This window comes from Hemitrygon akajei, chromosome 5, assembly GCF_048418815.1.
Source record: "Hemitrygon akajei chromosome 5, sHemAka1.3, whole genome shotgun sequence".
In the NCBI taxonomy this organism is placed as follows: domain Eukaryota; kingdom Metazoa; phylum Chordata; class Chondrichthyes; order Myliobatiformes; family Dasyatidae; genus Hemitrygon; species Hemitrygon akajei.
The window spans coordinates 171,902,403-171,925,950 of record NC_133128.1 but is presented as its reverse complement, the minus strand read 5'-3'; the positions used below and the strand labels follow the sequence as shown (position 1 = coordinate 171,925,950).

The 23,548-nt window shown below is 40.8% G+C and overlaps 1 protein-coding gene across 4 annotated transcripts in view; it reads left to right on the top strand.

The window, feature by feature from the left end:
• Positions 1-23,548, top strand: part of LOC140728463 (mitogen-activated protein kinase kinase kinase 20-like) — a 124,654-nt gene that overhangs the window by 10,233 nt on the left and 90,873 nt on the right. For all 4 annotated transcript variants that reach the window (XM_073047218.1, XM_073047219.1, XM_073047217.1 and 1 more), the window contains exons 3-8: positions 1,997-2,084; positions 11,209-11,310; positions 17,485-17,550; positions 18,801-18,829; positions 18,927-19,064; positions 19,770-19,856. In XM_073047218.1, coding sequence (XP_072903319.1) covers positions 1,997-2,084; positions 11,209-11,310; positions 17,485-17,550; positions 18,801-18,829; positions 18,927-19,064; positions 19,770-19,856 — 510 coding nt within the window. The remainder of the gene's footprint in view (positions 1-1,996; positions 2,085-11,208; positions 11,311-17,484; positions 17,551-18,800; positions 18,830-18,926; positions 19,065-19,769; positions 19,857-23,548) is intronic.

The window sequence follows — 23,548 nt, the reverse complement described above, 5'->3', positions numbered from 1 at the left end:
AGAGGAATGTTGTTTTGTTTGTACTGTTGAAAGACAATAAATTGAACTTGATAATATTAGTGCCACTATTCTTGATTTAAAAACCAGAAATGAACATCCAATTATAGCTTTTAGGTAACTCCATCTTTTGTTCAGATCAAGAGTAATGGAAACAGTCTTACAAGATTCTGTTTTCAAAATACCAGGGTCAAGTTCTCTGAGTTTGATTCCAAACCAGTCAAAACTTGTGAGCTAAGAAACGTTGTGTGGTAACTCTGGGACAGGCTGTTCCTGAACAACTATCAGTGCAGAGGGACTGTATGTTTTTTATTTAATATGAAACCCTTAAGCCAGAAGATATTTGGTAGAACTCATTCCTTTAGGCTTGAAGTAAAGGTCATATTGATGGAGAAAATCTGTTGATCAGATACTTAGAGTTATTCATTGTTTTTCTTTCAAGTCACCTCAATAATAAGCAAATGCTTTGAGAGGTTGGCCTCATGCTACCACCCACACTGGGCCTCCTACAATTTGCCTACTGACACAGCGGAGTGACAGATGACACAATAGCCACTGCTCTACATAGCATCCTTACATATCTGGAGAAGAAGGATGCTTATGTGAGAATGCTGTTCTTGGACTACAGTTCAACATTCAACACCATAATTCCCTCAGGCTCGACAAGAAGTTCAGAGACCGCGGCCTTCACCCTGCCTTGTGTAGCTGGATCCTGGACTTCCTGTCAGATCACCAGCAGGTGGTAAGAGTGAGCTCCCTCACCTCTGCCCCTCAACACAGGTGCCACTCAGGGCTGTGTTGTAAGCCCCCTCCTTTACTCTCTGTATACCCATGACTGTGTCGCCACCCTCAACTCCAATCTGCTAATTAAATTTGCTGACGATACTACACTAATTGGCCTAATCTCAAATAATAATGAGGCAGCCTACAGAGAAGAAGTCATCACCCTGACACAGTGGTGTCAAGAAAACAACCTCTCCCTCAATGTCACACAAATAAAGGAGGAATGGAGACAGGCTAACCCCTATTGACATCAATGGATCTGGGGTTGAGAAGGTAAACAGCTTCAAGTTCCTCGTCATAAACATCATCAAGGATCTCACATGGTCTGTACTTACCGGCTGTGTGGTGAAAAAGGCACAACAGCGCCTCTTTCACGTCAAACAGTTGAAGAAGTTTGGCATGGGCCTTCAGATCCTAAGAACTTTCTACAGGGGCACAATTGTGAGCATCCTGACTGGCTATCACTGCCTGGTATGGGAACTGTACTTCCCTCAATCACAGGACTCTGCAGAGAGTGGTGCGGACAGCCCAGCACATCTGTAGACGTGAACTTCCCACTGTTCAGGACATTTACAGAGACAGGTGGGTAAAAAGGGCCTGAAGCATCATTGGGGACCCAAGTCGCCCCAACCACAAACTGTTCCAGCTGCTACCATCCGGGAAACGGTATGGCAGCATTAAAGACAGGACCAACAGGCTCCGGGACAGCTTCTTCCACCAGGCTATCAGACTAGTTAATTCACACTGATACAACTGTATTTCTATGTTATATTGATTGTCCTGTTGTACGTACTATTTATTACAAATGACTGAAAGATGTGAGTAATAAAGTCAATTCAGTTCAAGTTATCTGAATGGAATGTTTCTTCAGGTAAAATATTTTGTAGAATAAACTATTTCCAGTTTTAATTCGCGTAAGTGATGATCCATTTCTGTTGGAAATTTCATTTAAGTACAATTTGCTTTTTGGAGAAAATGGTCTTAACACATTATGGTCTTCGGTTTTTGTTTGATTGACACTGGTAGCCCATGCCTTTTGGAGTAGTCAGGTTGTACTTAATTCTAAATATTCTAATTTTAAGATGTGTAACTTTTTAAAGGCCATATCATCCTACAGGTGAATCATAAAATACCTTTGTTTTCGTGAGTTGTTAGCATTAAAATAATATTGCCAGTAAATGAATGAATAATAAATGGTTTTTTTTTTTAAATCTAGGCAGAAATTCTCAGTGTTCTCAGCCACAGAAATATCATTCAATTCTATGGAGCTGTCTTAGAGTCACCGAACTATGCCATAGTCACTGGTGAGTAGGCATCTAATATGCTACACTATTCTTCTTGCTTACCCAACGTGGTGCTTCAATGAAATACAGTTCCTGGTAGTTTCATTATCAATAGAAAAGCTGCAGTTCATAGTCACAAGTAGCTTTAGATTTTGTTCTTGCAAGTGTAACTTAAGCATGTATTACTTTTGTTAAATTTGTTACATTGCTTCAAATGAATTTTCAGTCCATTTATGTAAATGTTTATGTTTTATAGGACTTTGGCCATTGTTTATTTTTTCTCCATAGTATTGTTTACATTTTTAAAAAATAAATCACTGTTTCCTCTCCAAATATTTAAATTGCTTCTCTGTATGTGTATGTTTGCCGATACATCTTTTGATTAATTGGTGTTAAATTTTAAATTTATCTTTGCTGTAAAGACCATTCTTCTATTAGAAAAAATAGCAAAATATTTTTAAATCTGTCATTCAACAAAGGAAAATATTTGAGATACTATTCATTTTTCAGAAGCATTTTTAGCTATCATATCCCAATGATATCTTGAACATTATTGGACCTGCTCATCTGCTTTACAGCATTGTAACATATTCACATTCCATTTGTCTCAAAAGTTTTCCGAAGTCGCAGTGGTAGCTTCAGAGTGATGGGACCCCCATTTTGTGCAATCACTCTTTCTCCTTTCCCCCCCCCTCCCCACCGACTTTGCCACAAAGGGTTTGAAACACATGCAGAAAATGTACCACTTTGAAAATGACATCAATAGAGAGACAGGAATTCAGTTGGGCCACATCTAAGAAATCCGTTCTTTCCTTTTCTCAGCTCCAACCCATCTATGTACAGTCTGTGGTTAAGCTCATGAAAATTGTTCAACTGATCAACCACAAAGATTCCATGTAAAAGTAATAATTATTCAAGACAAAATCCAAGTGTAGGAACTTAAGGTTAAAATAAAGAAACTGTTATATGTTTATATTCCAAAAGCCTGTGCCCCTTTGGGACGTATTAAGACGGAAGTGTTTAAAATTGCTGTGGCAGAAGGTGCTCTCTAACCATTGGGTTTAAAATGTGATACAAGTGTAGCACACTGGCTTTGCAGAGTTTTCCTGTGGCCCCTGGATATTTGACAAAATTGCCAGAAGTTATTTAAGTGTTCTCCAAATAAAGGTACATGCATTCCTAGGAGTGGAGCCAAATTCAGCGTCAGCTCAAAACTATTCATGTTACTGCGACTGCACTGCAGTATTACACGGTCTCGACAGTCAAGCTGCCCATGCTGACATCTGCAAATACTCAGAAACTAGCTCTGAGATGTAGTTGCCAAATTCACTGAAGCGAGAAGGAGGATGGACCTTGCGCTTAACATCCGCACTGATGTGAACTTCTGGCCGCCTCACCCCAAGAAGGATGGGGCGGCTTTGGAGAGGGGTCAGGGGTGGTTTTCCAGGTTGTTACTTTTATTAGAAGGAATGAGCTATCAGGGACACGCTGGGTGAACTTGGGGTGTTTCCTCTAGCATATTGGAGGTTGAATGGAGACCTGCATGAAGTTTCAAAGAGTGTGAGCTGCTGAGCATAGTGGGCATTCTACACTGGTGCCAGAATTGTGTGGCCCCAGCACACCCTGGGAGCGTTGGCCGTTAACGCAGACGATGCATTTCACTGTGTGTTGCGATGTACATCTTGCCTCTGAATCTATAAGAGGCACAGATCAGGTAGATAGTCAGAAACTTTTCCTCAGGGGAGAAGTACCAGACAACGCGTTTGAGGTGAGTGGGGAGAAAGTTTCAAGGAGGTATGAAGGACAAGTGAGTGGAAGCAGATACAATGGTGACATTAAAGAGGTTTTTAAATTGACAGATGGCTGTACGGTAACGGGAGGAATGTGGATCTTGGACGTGCAAAAGTGAATTACTTTAATTTTGTACATGTTTGGTGCAGACATTGAAAGCTGAAGTGCTTGTTCCTTTTCTACAGTCCAAATGCTGGAGGAACTGGACATGTTGAGCAGCATCTATGGAGAAGAATAAACAGTCGATGTTTTGGCTTGAAGCACTTCACCAGGACTCAGCCCAACTGTTGACTGTTCAGCCCTCTCCATGGATGCTGCCTACCCTGCTGAGTTTCTCCAGCATTTCACATGTTTGTTACCTTGGATTTCCTGCATCTGCAGAATCTCTTGTGCTTGCTCCTTTGCTGTGTTGCTGTATGTATCCACAAGGCAGAATTCCTCTGCCGAGTTCCTCCAACAATGAAGCTTCATGGCAAGACCATGGGGAACATGAGGTTTCATTCCTGGTGAAGGCAGATATCAAGAATGAAGTTTGCTGCCATTTTTCATTTTTCCAGCGCAACCTTTGGTCAATTAAGGAAAAATGTATTTGAAAATAGAAACTGAAGCCCTTCTCCCATGGTTCTAACATATAGACTACCATCAGCATAACACCATGCTGTCTCTCCAAAAATCATCTGAAAGTCCAGCAAATCAGCATCAGTGTCCTCTCTCAGAGCAACATTATCACTAATTATGTTCAGTTAGCTCTACAGGATAGACAGAGTTGTTCAAAGTCAAAAGAAAATGTATTCTCGGAGTACATACATGTCACCATGTACAATCCTGAGATTCTTTTTCTGGGGGCATACTTAGCAAATGTATATAAAAGTAACTAAACAGGATCAATGAAAGAGCAAGAGTGCAGAAGACAACAAATTGTGCAAATGCAAATATAAATAAATAGCAATAAATAACGAGAGCAGGAAATAACAAGATAGAGTCCTTAAAGTGAGATCATTGATCGTGGAACATCTCAATAGATGAGTGCACTTATCCTCGTTTGTTCAAGAGCATGATGGTTGAGGGGTAGTAATTGTTCTTGAACCTGGTGGTGCGGGTCCTGAGGCTCTTGTCTCTTTTACCTGATGGCAGCAGTGGGAAAAGAGTGAAGAGTTGTTTTACAAAATGCTGACATTTTCTCTCCTTTCCAGTACTGATGATGGATCCTCATTCTGAAACTTTAACTCTGGTTCTCATTCCACAGATGTTGCCCGACACACTGAGTGCATCCAGTGTTTTCTGTGTTTTTTTAATTATTATTTCAGATTTCCAGCATCTGCAGATTGTGATTTTCATAAATTCTTTGCATTCCTACCACCAGAATCCCAAAGCATCACTCTGTTCTGATAGCGATAACCAGGCAAAGGAAAGGATTTGAGAATGTGGCGAAGTTGCCTTGTACAAACACAACATCCCCAGTGATTAAAATTCCTGGCTCATGGCTTCTCAAAGTAGAGAAGTTGTTGTTGAGAGTCGTGAGTCAATGCTTTGGGAGCTCACACAGGCCCTGGTTAAGTGGTAGAAAGGATGCAGCTTCTCACAAACATACCCATCTAGTCAGGCACTTCCAGTTCGCTCGGGAGCAGTCTGCAGCTCTCACAGTGACCCTTTGTGAGTTTCAGAAAAGCCACAGAACTGAAATGGAAGCAACTTATCCTTGATCCCAGAGCTCTGCCCAAGAAGAGGTGACACAAGATAATTGAAATTTATTGTACAGCCTTGTATTTTATTTACATAGAAAGATACTTTATTGATCCCAAAGGAAATTACAGTGTCACAGTAACATTACAAGTGCACAGATATACAAATATTAGAAGAAGTTTTAAAAAAAGTTACCTCAAACGGTCTAAGAGGAGGGGGTCATCACTTCCCCAGCAATAGGTTGACTCATTATAGACCCTAATGGTTGAGGGTAAGAATGACCTCATATAGCGCTCTTCGGAGCAGTGCAGTTGTCTTAGGAAACATGATTTCCTCCATGAAATTCAGCACTTAACGTTTACTTTGTGAATGCTTGTTTGGTATGTGGTTAATAGCTTATGTATATAAGATAAAGCATTGTTATAATCATGTTTAATTTTCCACACATACAAATAAACTAACGGGAAGAAAAGGAGGGGAATTTTAATTGTGTTTATTCCATTGCTTTCTGTCTTAGTACATATATAAATGCTTGCAGTTACCAATATTCAGAGAATTATTGCAGCATATATTTGTACCTACCTAAGATTTTACTTGTTACTTGTTTCACTTTAAACATTGATTATAAGATAGAATAGAATACCCCACTATTATTTCCACAACTGAAAAGATTGTATTGATAGATTATCAGCATTTGATGTCTGAAAACTTAATATATTTGGTGCTTGTATTCCAATCACGAGAAACACAATTCCTGAAGAAGGGTCTCGGCCCGAAACATCGATTGTTTAATTATTTCCATAGATGTTGCCTGATTTGCTGAGTTCCTCCAGCATTTCGTGGGTGTTGCTTTGATGCTTATATCATTAGATTTCTAATTTCTGGGAAGAGCTACAACCTGTTTTGAACAATACTGTGACGGTTGAAAGTAATTGTTAAAAAGATACCTATTAAATGATTGGAGTATTGAGAGGGTATGGAGAAGATTATTCTTTCCTGAAGCTTACAAAGCCAGAGGAAGCACTGGTATTCATTGTAGACAATGGATCAATAGGGTGAGGGAACTAAGAAAGAAAGAGGGGTCCATGATGATAAGATGAAATGAAACCAAGTGGACAGTGTCTTGTAGGGTAGATAAGCATTGATAGTTGGACAGTGGATTCCGGTGGGATGGTGGTTTAAATGATTATATGTAACCACAATCTCTGACAAAACCCACACTGGCCTCATCAGCTACGCCCAGGACCAATTGGACTGCAGTGAAAGCACGGACTCCCATGTTGCCAAAGTCTTGCCTAAGAAGTACATAACTCACCACTTCACTAGATGAATATGATATCATCAGAAATTATCAATGTTCTGGCTGAAATGTGTTGATCTTTGCCAGTGACAAACCACTGACGTTCAGCAATTGAAGAAATGCAAGTCCAAGATTCCTGCACATGCTCTGTAAAACAAGAGATTCAGTCGATCATCCTGGTGATTTCAAAAACTTAGAAGCCAAAATTACTTATTATCATTTGTGGAAGTTCCTTTCAAGTAACATGTATAGTTTTTATATGCATAAAAGTATAGTTAGAGGATATTACTAATGCATATAATTCTACTATCTTAAAAGTAGTTTTTGACGTAATATAAGTTTCAAGTCTAATTTTTAAATTGTACTTTTCTTTCTGTACTGTGCTTTAGAGACTAATTTTTTTTAAAGGGGAGGAGCCCTGTGATTTGTAATCTACAAATAATTTGTTTGAAAATATTAAATTGTGTCATGGTCAGATATGTGTGATATAAATAAAATAACTACAATAAATTGTTTATATGTGCAGTAAAAAATATGATTAATTGAGCGAATGGTTTAGTTTTCTGTGTGGAACATAATGGTTGATTTGAAAGAGACTTTTCTTGCACATCTAAAAGTAGCCTATTTATTGAAGTGTCAAGGTGAACAAGTTCCATGAAGTGTTTTATGAACTCCTTATACCACTCTTTCTTTTGAGAATGTTTGCCATTCAGTTAAATTGAGGCTGACCTGCTCCTGGACTTAACTTTGCTGTATGCATCTTTACTTAATAAGTTTGATCTTTGTCAAGTAACCCAGTATCATCCTATATTTTGGGTTTTCCAATACTGTGAAATTAACCATCTGCTTCTAATCTAAGTGACTTAGCTTGGGTGTGTGCTATAGTCTTTGGTCTCTGTCTCACTAAAACATTAGTCTTTCTCTTTCTACCCTTTCAATACCCTTCACATTTTACAAACTTGATTTGGGTCACAGTTCAAATGTTTAAACTTAAGCAGCCAACCAGTATTATGCAATTTGTAATATAACTCTGTGAGCTGATTGTATTTTTCCTGTGATGTCATGTCCAGGGCTAGACAGAATACTCCAAATGGGGCTTGCCAAACAGAAGTATAACTACCCATCTTTTGAATTATAAAGCAACTCTCGAATAACCTTGTTGATTGCAATTTTTAAACTTGAAGGGCTAATTCTGGATTGTTGTGGATGAACACATAAACCTCTTTTAATCTTCCACAGATTCGAGTCTTTCAAAAACAATGAAATATCTCCCATTATCTCATTCCTATCCAATGTCTACAAATTCTGTATCTCCAACACTGAAATCCATTGGTCATTATTTTCCCATAATGATTAGTTTGTGATTCTGTGCAACATGCATCAATCTCACCTCCAAGCTTGTATGATATCTTGGAACACTTGTCCTAAATGACACAATAAATTGCCAAATTTGAGAGATTTTTGCAAGTGTTGAAATAGAACAGGACAAAGAAAATGCCTGAGTTTAAGTGTTAAGCTGCATTTAAAATAGATGTTCATCCTGCAATCCGTTGAGAATTTCGGTACAGTCCTCCCCATGAAAGCTGAACTGACAAATAGGCTGTACGTACAAAATGACCCTTTGGGGGATGTGTGGGGCGGACGGGACGGGCTTGCTGGCTGTTGCAGGGTTGCGGGTTGCGGGCTTCTGCCACCCAAGTGGAGCTGAAGTGCTGAGCAGACTTGCTCGCTGAGGCTGGCTGGTGGGCGGCCACTTGCACTACACCTGCTCACTGTCCCTGTTTCTGTTCAATATCGACTTGCCAACAGTTCACGTTACGCACGGTGCTCAGGAACTGCAAACCCCGTACCCCGTACCATAACTTTTCAGTCAGAAACTTTTGGTAGAGAATAATACTGGCAGCGCCTACAGGAAATTTATTATCAGGCTGCATCAGCAGGGTTACGGTCAGATCAGCCTGATACCGCCTGCGATAGAGTGTGTGCTATTGCAACTCTATTTGAAAAACGACGTTGTCTACCAAAAAGTGTTCTTTATTAGCTTTGGCTGCTCTTATTTCCTCTAGTAATAAAGACAAGTTATTGAGAGAAGCTGTGTTGCTAGGGATCAGACTGAATATTCAATATTGATAAATGGCAGATGAATGAATTGCAAATAGCAACTCTAATGCGTGTATAAATTGCTTTAGTTGTGTACATATTACTTCAAATTTGATTGGATTTTGAAATTGAACTCTAACAAGTAATAGTTACGGTGACATGAAAATTAAGTGTGCAGTTGTAATCATTGTTAGAAGACAGCCAGAAACACATTTCACATCTTTCTGTTTAACCTGAGAATATATAAATTGCTTTTACAATCAGACGACAACTAAATTTTCATTGTACTGCAATTTGTGTAATGTACTATCAGCTGGGAGAAAGGACCTGGAGAAGCTTGCTCTATTCACCTAGGTAAATGTTTTACTTTGAAGTTGAACACATGTCAGGCATTACAATTTTTTTTTAATCAAGACTTCCTTTTAAATTTATCCCACTCACATTTTGTTCCCTCATTCTCTAAGGATAACACTTTGTACATGCCTGGTGTCATTTAGAATATATTTGTTAGCCTTTATCTGTATCTGTTTATCGGGCTGCTGCTTAGCAACACAGTGTTTCTCAGAAAGTTGACTTGCACACCAACGTTTGTAATTTCCCTAATCATTTTGCGACCTTCATTGTGCCTCTGTCTCTGAACACCTAGCTAGCTGTCATTAGCCTGTTTTTAAAAATGTTGGAAGCAAGAAAATCTGCAGATGCTGGAAATCCAAGCAACACACACAAAATGCTGAAGGAACTCAGCAGGCCAGGAAAAGTCAATGGGGGAAAAAAGTACAGTCGACGTTTTGAGCCAAACCCCTTCGGCAGGACTGGAGATAAAAAGATAAATGCTGGCACCTTTTTCACAGAACTCCTCAGCCTCCTCCAGCATCGATAGGTCAAGTAGAGTTACACTGTGTATTTACATCTTTTGTGACCTCAGGGCTGTTTAAAGAAATACCTTCACTACAATCTGCTCACATAGTGCCACAGATAAGTGTACGATAGTTTTGTATGAATAAGAACAGAAAAAACAGTATTTGTGGAGAGAGAGATTTAATGTTCTGGGTCTAAAACTTGTCTAAGGGGCACGTAAGGGGTTGGGGGGCAATGAGTGGAACAAAGAGAATGTTTGTAATAGATAGAAATGGTGGAGCCATTGAACATACAGTTCAGCTCCTGCTCCATATAATGTGTTGTGCAGTCTGGCCTACTGAGCCTTACTAAGCATGTTGGATTAAGCAATTGAAAACGAAGGAGGCGGGCCAGCAGATGAAAGGCAAGCACATTTACTTTAAATTGTATGCTGTACTGTATTTAAACAGAAGAAAAGAGGCCTTTATCGTTCTAACCAACCTGGCTTCACCTATCGTCCGGCCCCTTCCCACGCACCTTTCTATTCTGGTGTCTTCTCCATTCCTTATTTCAGTCCTGAAGAAGGGTTTTGGCTTGAAAAGTCAACTGTTTATTCATTTCCATAGATGCTGCCTGGCCTGCTGAGTTCCTCCAGCACTGTGTGTGTGTGTTGCAGAACAACCAATTATCTGAAGGTGGCAAATTCCATTCATTGTCCTTCCTATTTTCCCTGCCTCTATAACAAAACTGTTCCACCTCTCCCTCTCTTCCCCCTCCCCCCCCCCCGCCCTTCTCCCTCCTTGATAGCGGAATCTTCAGGCTGAAAAGTTTCCAACATTTTTGGATTTGTTAATTTCTGATTTCCCGTATCTAATTTTTGAAATTATTATTATTTTCAATATTTGTGCACTTCTCATCCTGGAAGTTACATGAAAATGTAAATGGAATCGAGTCACTCCAAACACTTCAAACTTTGGAGGTTGTAATGCTGGTAAGACCATTTCTACTGGTAATGTACTTTCAGATTTCAGAAAATACACAGGTTAACGGGATATTTCAAACTTCTTAAAAGCAGCGAACTCATGATCCACAGGTGTTACTGATTTGCCTGTTTTACTATATTCAGTGGAATCAAGTGAAATCACTTAAAATACCTGAAAATATTATTCTTTGTTGCCTGATATTTGCTTAAATTATGGAGGCACATAGGCAATCCAGCCTTGAAAAATTTGGTAGGTATATTTATTGGTACTTTCATTCGAAGAATATCTTGTACTTTGAGCCAAAATATGCACACTTTGTGCCTGTCAAGTGTTATCAGCTTGCCCTGAATTGAAGAATATTTACCATAAATTGTATATTGTACTTTTTTTAAAAAAACATAAAAATTGGTTTGACTTTAGGTAACAATTGACTTTTTATTGTGCTTTGTAGAATATGCTCCTGGGGGTTCACTGTTTGACTATTTGTCCAGTGATGAAAGTGAGGAAATGGATATGGATCAGATAATGGCTTGGGCAACTGATATTGCCAAAGGTATGTGACTCTCTCTGACTTTCTTCTTTGCTTAAAACCCTCCTTCCTTTTTGGTAATGCTGATCAGATTGTAGAGTTCCCAGCACTGATCTAATAAACTTGTCAAGCACAATTTCCTTTCTTTGCAGTCACATTTGAGGATGTCTGATTATGTTATAAAGGTCATGCCACACTTTCTTTATAATGGATTAAACTCTGTGCCAATGTTGACTTGTAGTCCAACTGAATTTCTATCTCCTTTGTTGAATAATGCTATTAGATTTATGGTTTTTCAATTCACTAGGAACTTCCCTGAATCTGGGGGAATTTTGGAAGTTCATCTCCTATCTCTTCTGTCCCATTCATTTATCTCGTATCTCCTCTGATGGGTTCAGATTGTGCTCCTTTTTTTAATACCCTGATTTTCTGCTATTTTGGGGGTTCTTGTAGTGACTTCCACCCTGAAGTCATACAAATAATTTGTTCATAATCTATTCCATTTTATTTCTAAATGGGAATTTGTAGGATCAAGAATTGCTTTAGTCTCCCCCCCCCCCACCCCCCCCCCCGTGTCTCTATCTCTAATGAATCTCTGCTTTTAATTTTGTTTGTAGCTTATTCTTATACTATACATTCTACTGATTTTTTTTTTCTCTATTAAGTCATAAGACCATAAGATACAGAAGCAGAATTAGGCCATATGGCCCATCAAGTCTTGCTCCACCGTTTCATCATGGCTGATCCATTTTTCCTCTTAGCTCCAATTTCCAGCCTTCCCTCTCCCCCTCCACCCCACCTCTTCATGCCCTGACCAGTCAAGAATCAGTATCAACCTCTGCCTTAAGTATACATAAAGACTAGGCCTGGACAGCTGTCTGTGGCAACGAATTCCACAGATTCACCACTCTCTAGCTAAAGAAATCCCTCCTCAACCCCTTTCTAAAAGGATGCCCCTCAATACTGAGGCTGTATCCTCTCAGAAACCCCTCTGTCCTCAGTTATCCTTCACTGAAGGCTTTTCAGAGCAGTTTGTCATTGAACCTACTGGGGGATCAGCTATACTGGAGTAGGTATTACATAATGAACCTGAGATGATTAGGGAGCTTAAGGTAAAAGAACCTTAGGAGGCATTGATCACAATATGATTGAATTCAAATTGAAATTTGATAGGGAGGTAGTAAGTGGTAGTATTTCAGTGGAGTAAAGGTATGAGAGAGGAGTTGTCCAAAGTAAATTGGAAGGAGCTGCTGGCAGGGATGACAGCAGAGCAGCAATGGCACAAGTTTCTGGGAAAAATGAAGAAGGTGCAGGATAGATGTATTCCAAAAACTAAGCAATACTCAAATAGCAAAATTGTACAACCATAGCTGACAAGGGAAGTCAAAGCTAATGTCAAAGCAAAAGAGACAACAAAGCAAAAATTAGTGGGAAGACAAGAGGATTGGGAAGCTTAAAAACCTACAGAGAGCAACTAAAAGAATCATTAGGAGGGAAAAGATGAAATATGAAAGCAAGCTAGCAAATAATATCAAAGTGGACAATAAAAGCATTCTCAAGTATGAAAAAATGAAAGAGAGATGAGAGTGGATATAGGAACATTAGAAAATGAGGCTGGAGAAATAATAGTGGGGGACAGGGAGATGGCAGATGAACTAAACGGGTATTTTTCGTCAGTCTTCACTGTGTTCAAAAAAAGGCTTTTCATTCCAGGATGAAGGAGATGTCTTCCTTTTTTAAACAAAGGGGCTTCCCTTCGTCCACCATCAACTCTGCTCTCAAACGCATCGCGCCCATTTCCCGCACATCTGCCCTCACCCCATCCGCCCGCCACCCCACTCGGGATAGGGTTCCCCTTGTCCTCACCTAGCACCCCACCAGCCTCCAGGTCCAACGTATAATTCTCCGTAACTTCCGCCACCTCCAATGGGATCCCACTACCAAGCACATCTTTCCCTTCCCCCCTTTCTGCTTTCCGCAGGGATCGCTCCCAACGTGACTCCCTTGTCCACTCGTCCCCCCCATCCCTTCCCACCGATCTCCCTCCTGGCACTTATCCTTGTAGGCGGAACAAGTGCTACACCTGCCCTTACACTTCCTCCCTCACCACCATTCAGGGCCCCAGACAGTCCTTCCAGGTGAGGAGACACTTCACCTGTGAGTCGGCTGGTGTGGTATACTGCGTCTGGTGCTCCCGGTGTGGCCTTTTATATATTGGTGAGACCCGACGCAGACTGGGAGACCATTTTGCTGAACACCTACGCTCTGTCCGCCAGAGAAAGCAGGATCTCCCAGTGGCCACGCATTTTAATTCCACGTCCCATTCCCATTCTGATATGTCTATCCATGGCCTCCTCTACTGTCAAGATGAAGCCACACTCAGGTTGGAGGAACAACACCTTATACACCGGCTGGGAAGCCTCCAACCTGATGGTGTGAACATTGACTTCTCTAACTTCTGTTAATGCCCCTCCTCCCCTTCTTACCCCATCCCTGATATATTTAGTTGTTTGTTTTATTTTCCTCTTTCTCTGCCCATTACTCTGCCTGTTCTCCATCTCCCTGTGGTGCTCCCCCCTCCCCCTTTCTTTCTCCCTAGGCCTCCCGTCCCATGATCCTTTCCCTTCTCCAGCTCTGTATCACTTTCGCCAATCACCTTTCCAGCTCTCAGCTTCATCCCACCCCCTCCGGTCTTCTCCTATCATTTTGCATTTCCCCTCCCCCCACTACCTTCAAATCTCTTAGTATCTTTCCTTTCAGTTAGTCCTGACGAAGGGTCTCGACCTGAAACGACAACAGTGCTTCTCCTTATAGATGCTGCCTGGCCTGCTGTGTTCTACCAGCATTTTGTGTGTGTTGTTAATAGATCTCTAACTTGTGTTTATTAGGTGCAGGTCAGGAGGAAAGACTGAGTAGGTTAGGGCTCTGTTGCTTGGAATGTAGAAGATCGAGAGGAGATTTGATAGAGGTATACAAATTTATGAAGGGTATAGATAGAGTAAATGCAAGCAAGCTTTTTCCACTAGGTTGGATGGGACTACAACTAGAGGTCACAAGGGTGAAAGTTGAAAAGTTTAAAGGGAACATGAAGGGAAACTTCTTCACTCAGAGGGTCGTGAGAGTGTTGAACGAGCTGCCAGCACGAGTGGTGCGTGCGAGTTTGATTTCAACGTTTGGGAGAAGCTTGGGTAGGATGGATGGTGGGGGTCTGAGGGCTATGAAGATTGTTTCCGATGTTGGGGAAGTCCAGAATGAGGGGTCACAGTTTAAGGATAAAGGGGAAGCCTTTTAGGACCGAAGTGAGGAAAAACTTCTTCACACAGAGAATGGTGAATCTGTGGAATTCTCTGCCACAAGAAACAGCTGAGGCCGGTTCATTGGCTATATTTAAGAGGAAGTTAGATATGGCCCTTGTGGCTAAAGGGATCAGGGGGTATGGAGAGAAAGCAGATACAGGGTTCTGAGTTGGATGATCAGCCATGATCATACTGAATGGCGATGCAGGCTCGAAGGGCCAAATGGCCTACTCCTGCACCTATTTTCTATGTTTCTATGGTTCCGGCGCAGGTCGAAGGGAGCAGGCATTTTAAATCGTTAGCATGGACAGAATGAGCTGAAGGGCTGGTTTCTGTGCAGTACTTTCCTATGATTCTATTAGGTTCCCATGAAGAATAATCATTTAGGTTCAGTCTACATAGAACATTTACATTTCTTGTTGAAGGGGACGAAGTTGTTGTGCTGCTCCCCCCTTTTATCTTTCAATGCCTTTGAATTTTTGTGTACTTTTCACACACTTCTATTTTTCCAGTATACTTATCCATTCTTGATCTTTCACTTTGACTCTGAACTGAGCCTGCCTACAATTGCTCTCGGAGTCTGCCGTCAGCTCTGAAAGCACCAAGGACTGAGAGTATTTAATTTATGACTTCCCGGCCATGTTCTTTGCCAACCCTTTTACTTGACATCATCACATTAATTTCTAATTCCTGTGGGACTGCAAAACAGCTGTTCTCTGTAACTTGAATACAGAGACTGGACTATTAAGACATTGTACGTTAGAACATTTATTAGCAAAGTATTTCAAATTCCAAACACTTTAACATTATAATATTTATGTTTCAAAATGTCGGGTTCTAGTTCTTGCTAGTTTGGGGAAGAATTTAGTACAATAGTGAACTAGCAAGCAGAAAAACAAGATGCCTGTTAGCATGTAGGAATCAGATTTTAAATCTTCATTCTACTGTGGTTCCAGAAACAATCCTGTTAATCGGCTTTGTAACGTGCATAATTTTGCAATTATTTTCTTTGGAGGAGTTGCCTCTTTTGAGGTGCTCTGCACTACGTGTCATTTTCCTCCAGCAATTTTGTGTGTTACTACGTATAATTTCCTGACTCAGAGAATGAGGGGTGTTCTCAGAGCTCCAGCAATTCTGCCGTGGGACTTTTTTTGTGTAGAATTTCTCTCTTTCTGGCAGCTACATGCAGTAGCCCACCCAAAACTGAAAACATCCTATGTAAATCATGCATAAAGCAGCAATACACTTTGGAAGAACCTGGAACCTAGAACTGGATAGTGGAATGCTCCTCTTGCAGGATGTGGGAAGTTAGGGAGACCTCCTGTGTCTCTGACCACTACACCTGCAAAAGTGCATCCAGCTGCAGTTTCTAACACTCCGCATTGAGTTGGAGCTGGAACTGGATGAAATCCACATCATTTGGAAGGCTGATGCAGTGATAGATAGGACACGTAAAGAGATAGTTACACCCAAGGTGCAGGACACAGGAAACTGGGTAACAGTAAGAAGGAGAAGAGGTTAAGCAGCCAGTGCCCTGTGGCCATTCACCCCCCCCCCCCCACCAGTGCCCTGTGGCCACTCACCCCCAGCAACAGATATACTAGGTAAAGGATGGCTTTGTGCATGGTAAGTCATGTCTAACCAATCTTATAGATTACCAGTAAAGTTGATGCAGGCAGGATAGTGGATGTTGTCTACATGGACCTTAGCAAGACACTTGACAAGGTCCTGCATGGGAAGTCGGTCAAGGAGGTTCAGTCACTCGGCTTTCAAGCTGAGGTAGTAAATTAGAGTGGACATTGGCTTTGTGGGAGAAGCTAAAGAGTGATATAAGATGGTTTCTTCTCTGACTGGAGGCCTGTGACTAGTGGAATGCTGCAGGGATCGGTGCTGGGTCTGTTGTTGTTTATCATCAGTATCAATGATCTGGATGATAATGTAGTTAAATGGATTGGAGATATGTGGATGACACCGAGACTGGGCATGTAGCAGATAATGAGGAAGGCTATCAGGGCCTGCAGTGGGTTCTGGACGAGCTGGGAAAATGGGCTGAAAAATGACAGATGGAATTTAATGCAGAAAAGTATGAGGTGTTGCATTTCAGTAGGACCAACCAGGTCTTACACAGCGAACAAAGGGCACTGGGGAGTGTGGTAGAACAAAGGAATCTGGGAGAACAGGTCCATAATTCATTGAAATTGGTGGCACAGGTATTGTAAGGAATGCTTTGTCACATTGGCCTTCATAAATGAAAATATTGAATACAGGAGATGAGAAAGATATAAATAAGGTTGAAAGAGCACAGAAAAGTCATTTGAACCCTTTCTAGCATTTAGTCAAACCTTGTATTTCTAACAATCTTCTTTATTTATGCATTTTTCCCCCTGGAATGATATCTGCACCACCCATGGCCTAACAATCAGAAGCATTCTCCAACACAAGAAAATCTGCAGATGCTGGAAATCCAAAGCAACGCACAAAAAGTGCTGGAGGGACTGAGCAGGCCAAACAGCATATACGGAAAAGCGTAAACAGTCGACATTTCAGGCCGAGACCCTTCATTAGCACCGGAAAGGGAGGGGGGAAACGGGACTCGGACTTCTCCGCTTCCTTTCCAGTCCTGACGAAGGGTCTCGGCCCAAAACGTCGACTGTACTTCATCATCCTATAGATACTGCCTGGCCTGCTGTGTTCCACCAGCATCTTGTGTGTGGTTGCTTGAATTTCCAGCATCTGCAGATTCCCTCGTGTTTGTGCTTCAGCGTTTGATATTCAACAAGTCAGTGTCTGATGCTTTCCTTTTTTTTTGTATATGTCTTCACACCTTATCTTTCTATTTTCCTGAGTTGCTGCAATACTGTAATGGCGTCCCATGAACGGCTACTTCATTATTTTCGTCTAGGTATGCATTATTTACATATGGATGCTCCAGTGAAAGTAATCCACCGGGACCTCAAATCACGAAACGGTAAGCAAGCAAGTACTCATTCTGTAACTTTGTTTTAAAGGAGCTTGATAGTGTTATGACTTGCAGAAGAATTCTGCAGGGTGGGTAACATTTAAGTTTGAATTCTTGGAGAATGACTGTCCTAAATGCATGAGGTGAATTTGCCCTGGCTATGCACAAACTTGCATCCTCGTCCTATTCAGACTCCACTTTGATCCTGGGTGGAATGTCTATATTGCTATGTCCCAATGCAGAGTCATTTAATACAGAGGCCGTCCAGTCAGCCGTGCCAGCAGAGGATTTGACAGCCAGGTAGACCCATCTCAATTACTGTCAAAACTCTCACTGAAATTCAAAGCATCAAATAACAGTTTCAGGGAAAAAAAATCTTGACTTATTAAGAATTCCAGAAGTGAACTCTAAAGTACACTTGAAGACACTTGGCCATAGGAGCCGGATTAGAGCATTTGGCCCATTGAGTCTGCTCTGCCATTCCATCGTGGCTGATTTATTATCCCTCTTAACCCCATTCTCCTGCCTTCTCCCCATAACCTTTGATGCCCTGGCTAAAAAGACCATAAAACGTAGAGCAGAATTAGGCCATTTGGCCCATTGAGTCTGTTCCACATTTAAACTAAATAAATTAATTTTGTTTTAAATGGTTGATCTCTTTAGGGGTAGTGTGATGCAGGAGTAGTGGGCAGATTTCCCTATCTAAGAGCTGGGAGATCTGCAGAATATCGTATGGAAGCTCTGGACTCTCTGGGAAGCCCACCGATGCAATGCACCAGTGACATAACAGAAGATGCTGCTGCTCCCACTGGCTTAACGTTGTCAACAGCAGTGGGTTTTGTGGTTTTAACAAAGAAGCACAGATTTATCTGCTGGAGGAACCGTCTCCAAACTTCACTCTTGCTGTAGTTAAACGTCACTCTGACCACTGCACTATATAAAGGTGCATTGTTGAATCTGAGTTCTTTTCCTTCATTCTGGGAATTTGTATAATGTGGATTAATGCAGATGAGTAAACCAGGAACTTTACAATAGGACAATTATGCAAATGTTAACAAATTTCATAACTGCGGTTGATACATCTCCACAATTTCTTCTTCCGATGCTTTTAGAGTAATATTTTGCCAAAACTTCTGTTCTCCACATTAGTGACTGATGTGTTAAAGATTGCTCAGTGTATTTTAGTTTCATATGCGTAGAATGTAGAAATTTCCTATTTGGAGTAGTCTCTAATGTTTTTACTTTTATGTTATATGTAGTGGTGCTTGCTGCAGACAAAATTTTAAAGGTGAGCTATCAAAGAATTTTTTTTTATCTGAAGCTGTTTCAAAGGTCAATAATCTGAAAAGATAAATGATTATACATGATTTTTGTTCTTCTGTCAGATATGTGATTTTGGTGCTTCAAGGTTTCACTCTCATACAACACACATGAGCCTGGTGGGTACCTTCCCGTGGATGGCACCAGAAGTTATACAGAGTTTACCTGTGGCTGAGACATGTGATACATATTCCTATGGTGTGGTAGGTGTAACACAAATTATCCAATTCAGATGAGGCCGATACTTACATAAAATTTGTATTGAGGAAACTGAAATTGACATTCTTAATGAAAGAAGGTTCTTTGTAAATTAAGAAAAAATGCATTGAGCATATTTTAAAAAGATGCCTATTGATATATTAATGGGGGATGTGCTTGGGAAAATGGCTGAACCTTAAGCAGCATTTCGAAGGCCACGCATGACTGGGATTCAGTAGACCAAGCTATTGTGTGATTAATTCATTCTTGAAGCTATGGATGGTTTTTTTTTAATTCCTGGGTTGTAAACCGGACGGTATCTGTAGTCTTGCTGACTAGGAACGTCATCTTGGGAAGGTTGGGCAGATTTTAGCAGTCCAGAACTTGTTTAAACCCAGCTGGCCAAATGTCTGCTTGGAATGAAAGGAATGATTGTCTTCCGCAATGAAAGCTGGCAACAGGGACCCTTTCTGTCGTGCCTGAAAGGTTATCATCTTCCCTGCAAACACTGCAAAGCCCTGATCTTCATAAAGTCCACTGTTGCCTCTTTCTAAGAATTAGCTGCTTTTTAAACAACAGTAGCCCCACGGCATTGAGATTATTCCTGAAGTGTGGAGATGCATCAGTCAGTACTCTACGGATGGAAAGTATTTTAAAATTTATGATATCTGTTAAGATTAGATAGATGTTAAAAGGCTCACATTTTTCAGGTTCTTTGGGAAATGATGACACAGGAGATCCCATTTAAAGGTCTTGAAGGCTTACAGGTGGCCTGGCTAGTTGTGGAAAAAAATGAGGTACGGTGTATTCTTTTGTTTTTCGTACTTTTCATAATGTTTCTGTTGACTTAGATGCTTGATATAAGTATTGCTTAATTTTGTTTCTTTGACTACATCAACCACTCATATATGCACTTACCAAATTGTAATGACTGTTTACTGAATACACAAACCAGAGGCCTCAATTGATAATCCAGAAAGTGAGATCTCAAACATTACTGTGACAATTTCACAGCTAGAGTTGTGTTTCTAAGATGGATGGGAGTAAAGAGCTTTAATTCAATAAGCTAAGATGGTTTACTCTTTAAGGAACAAAACCTACTGTCATTGCCTGGCCTGGTTCATTTGTAACATAAACGTTCCACTTGACTCTTAATTGCCCCTTGAACTTGCCTAACAAATCTCTCAATGTAATCGAACTACTGCAGTGCTTAACAAATCTGGACCAGCCACTCAACTGCAACCTAGGCATTGATTTGGACCAATAAAGGCATTCCTTAGCCAAATTGTTGTGTTCATTGTGTCTTTGCCTTGTACTGTAGTTTGAAGAACTCCACTTATACCCAAGAAGTCAGTAGTTTCACTTTGAAAAAGCAAAGAACAAAGTACAGCTGATGCTGGAAATCTAAAACTAAAACATGTTAATTAAAATACTCAGCAGTTAAAATGAGGAAAATGCATGGTCATGCTCTTTGGTAGTAGAAATAAGCATGCAGACTATTTTCTAAACGGGGAGAAAATCCAGGTATCTGAGATGCAGAGAGACTTGGAGTCCTTGTGCAGAACACCCTGATGGTTAACTTGCAGGTTGAGTCGGTGGTGAGGACAGCAAATGCCATGTTAGCGTTCGTTTCAAGAGGTCTAGAATACAAGAGGAAGGATGTGATGCTGAGGCTACTTGAGGCACTGGTGAGGCCTCACCTTGAGTGCTGTGAACAGTTTTGGGCTTAGAAAAGATGTGCTGACATTGGAGAGGGTCCAGAGGAGGTTCACAAGGATGATTCCAATGGTGAGAGAGTCTAGGACAAGAGGGCACAGCTTCAGGATAGAAGGGCGCCTTTTCAAAACAGATGTGGAGAAATTTCTTTAGCCAAAGGGTGGTGGATTTGTGGAATTCGTTGCCACTTGCAGCTGTGGAGGTCAGGTCATTGGGTGTATTTAAGGCAGAGATTAATCAGTTCTTGATTGGACATAGGATCAATGGTAACGGGGAGAAGGCTGGGAAATGGGGTTGAGGAAGAGATAGGAAAAAGGAGCAGAATCGATGGGCCAGATGTCCTAATTCTGCTCCTATGTCTTATGGTCTTAAGATCATTTCTATTTGAAAAGGAAGCCAGTATGTTAATGACCTTTTGTCAAAACTACTGTAAACCCTGAAAGATCACCAGCCTGGAGTTTTAACTCTTTCTCCATTCCCCACAAATATTGCCAGAGCAACTTGTTCACTTGAAATGCTTGTTATCAACCAAGATTCTAGGTGCCATTTACCATCTCTGGATAAGTCCCTTCCTGCCCCAGAAAATGCAGTTGATGTGTGTACAATCAGTAGCCAAGAGGGCTGACTCCAAGTTTTCAATGTTGGCCTTATGAAGTTTCGTGATCCAGTCAGATGCGAGCAGGAATATATCTTGTTGAAGACCATTTTCTCTGCTTCAGCTGATGAATTGCTATTTCTCCACAATGAACACACTTCGAAGATCAGTGGGTACTTTATGTTCAGAAGTTGTTGTCAGGATCCAACACCAAGAGTGATTTGGTCATATTTTCACATAATGGTATTTGCTAAATACCAAGGACATAACTAATAGAAAGATTGCTACAGGTGGTGAGACAATTACTTCACTGTAATAAAATGAATTACAAATAATAAAACACAAAATAGGTGTACTTAATTTAGATCACTTTGTGGAGAGCTGTTTTCACTTTGACACAAAAGAGTTATTTTCTGTTGATCAGTGTCAAATAAAAGCCAAATTAAATCCACTGTGATTCAATATTGTAAAACAATAAAACATGAAAACTCACAAAAGGGATGAATACTTTTTATAAGCATTGTATGTTAAAATATGTAATTTTATTCAATTATGAAATCTGTGTATGTATATGTTATATACTAACATGAAATATAATTTATATCTATGCATAATGAATGAGCTACATGATTCCTTAGTCCACATATCAGATCAAAAGGCAGTAGTACATAGTGTTACTGTTTCACTGGTGTAACGACCCAGACTAGTTTCAGACCGTGGTACTGTCTGTGTAGAGCATGACCTTTCCCTTTGAGCCTATGTGGGCTTTTTGCGGAATGCTTTACTTTCTTCTCACATCCCAGTGTTATGCAGCTGGGTTAGCTGGCAACTGTAAATTGCCCTTTAGTGTAGGGAAGTGGTAAAGGGGGAATTGATGAGCGAAAGAGAGAGAATAGAGAATAGGAGATGGAGCTTGTGTCAGACCCCTACTGTGAGCTGCCTGGTTCAGATGGGCTGGTCTCCCACCTTCTGTGCTATAATAATTAAATGAAAGCTTTGCAGTCCTGTATCATCAATTGTCATCTGAGGGAGCATTAGGAGACCCGGTGGCCCCCTGAACACCTGTGTTCCAACACATGAGTGTAAAAAGGCCATGCTGAATTTTCTTACAATCACCGGTAACTGCAAGTGCCAAATTCGACCAGCAGATTCTTGCAGTTGAGCGATACAGTTTGCTGCAGGGGAATCAAGAAAAATCAGGTCCAATTTAGGCAAGCAACTAGCTGTTGGAGAAACACCAAAAATACAGCACAAATGCAACATGATTGTTACCACCACTTTGGTCTACTGCTATGTATAAACAAAGTAGTTTTCAAGGTGCACTGACCAATAACCTGGTCACCGATGCACGATTCAGATTCTTCCTGGATCGCTCAGTCCAAAACTGGTTTTGTAGCATTGGTTTGAACTTGGACATAGGCCAAATTACAGACGTGAGACGATAATGCCTGTCCTAGGTATGAAGATTTCTCCCAATCTGCTATCAGGTGCTAGTAAAGCTGAAATCTCAGAGTTTGGGAGGAAGACTATTCAGCGGGTGTTTGTTATACCTGGTTCAAGTAAAGGTGGTTCTTCTGGTCAGTTATTGTGATCCTGAAGCATTGATCTGGCAAAACACATTAGGGTCACTGATGTTTCAAGACAGGTCAACTTTTATTGTCATTTCGACCATAACTGCTGGTACAGTGCATAGTAAAAATGAGACAACGTTTTTCAGGACAACACAAAGACCAAGAACTGCAGGTGCTGGAAATCCAAAACAAAAACAGCAACACAGCTATCCTGTTGGCCAGACAGCATCCATGGAGAAATATGGATGGAAATGTCTCATGTAGACGGTTAAGAATTAAGAAAACAAAATTCAAATGTGTTGAAGGATGGAGGGAAGAAAGCATGTCTGTGATAAGGTAGAGACTTGGTGATGATGAGGTTTATTTATCACAAATGATCCACCTGGAGGAGCTGTAAATAGAAGGAAAAGTGATAGATATATGGTTAGCACAGGAGGGTGGAACTGAGGTGCAAGTCAGCCATGATATACTGAATAGCAGAACAAGGGGGTGAATATGTACATCTCACCCTACATACTGTTAACAGCATCTCTGCTATCTCTGACCGTAAGAACTTCCTTTATCCCAGCTGTTTGAGTAAATAAACAATAACAGCAATTATATATCC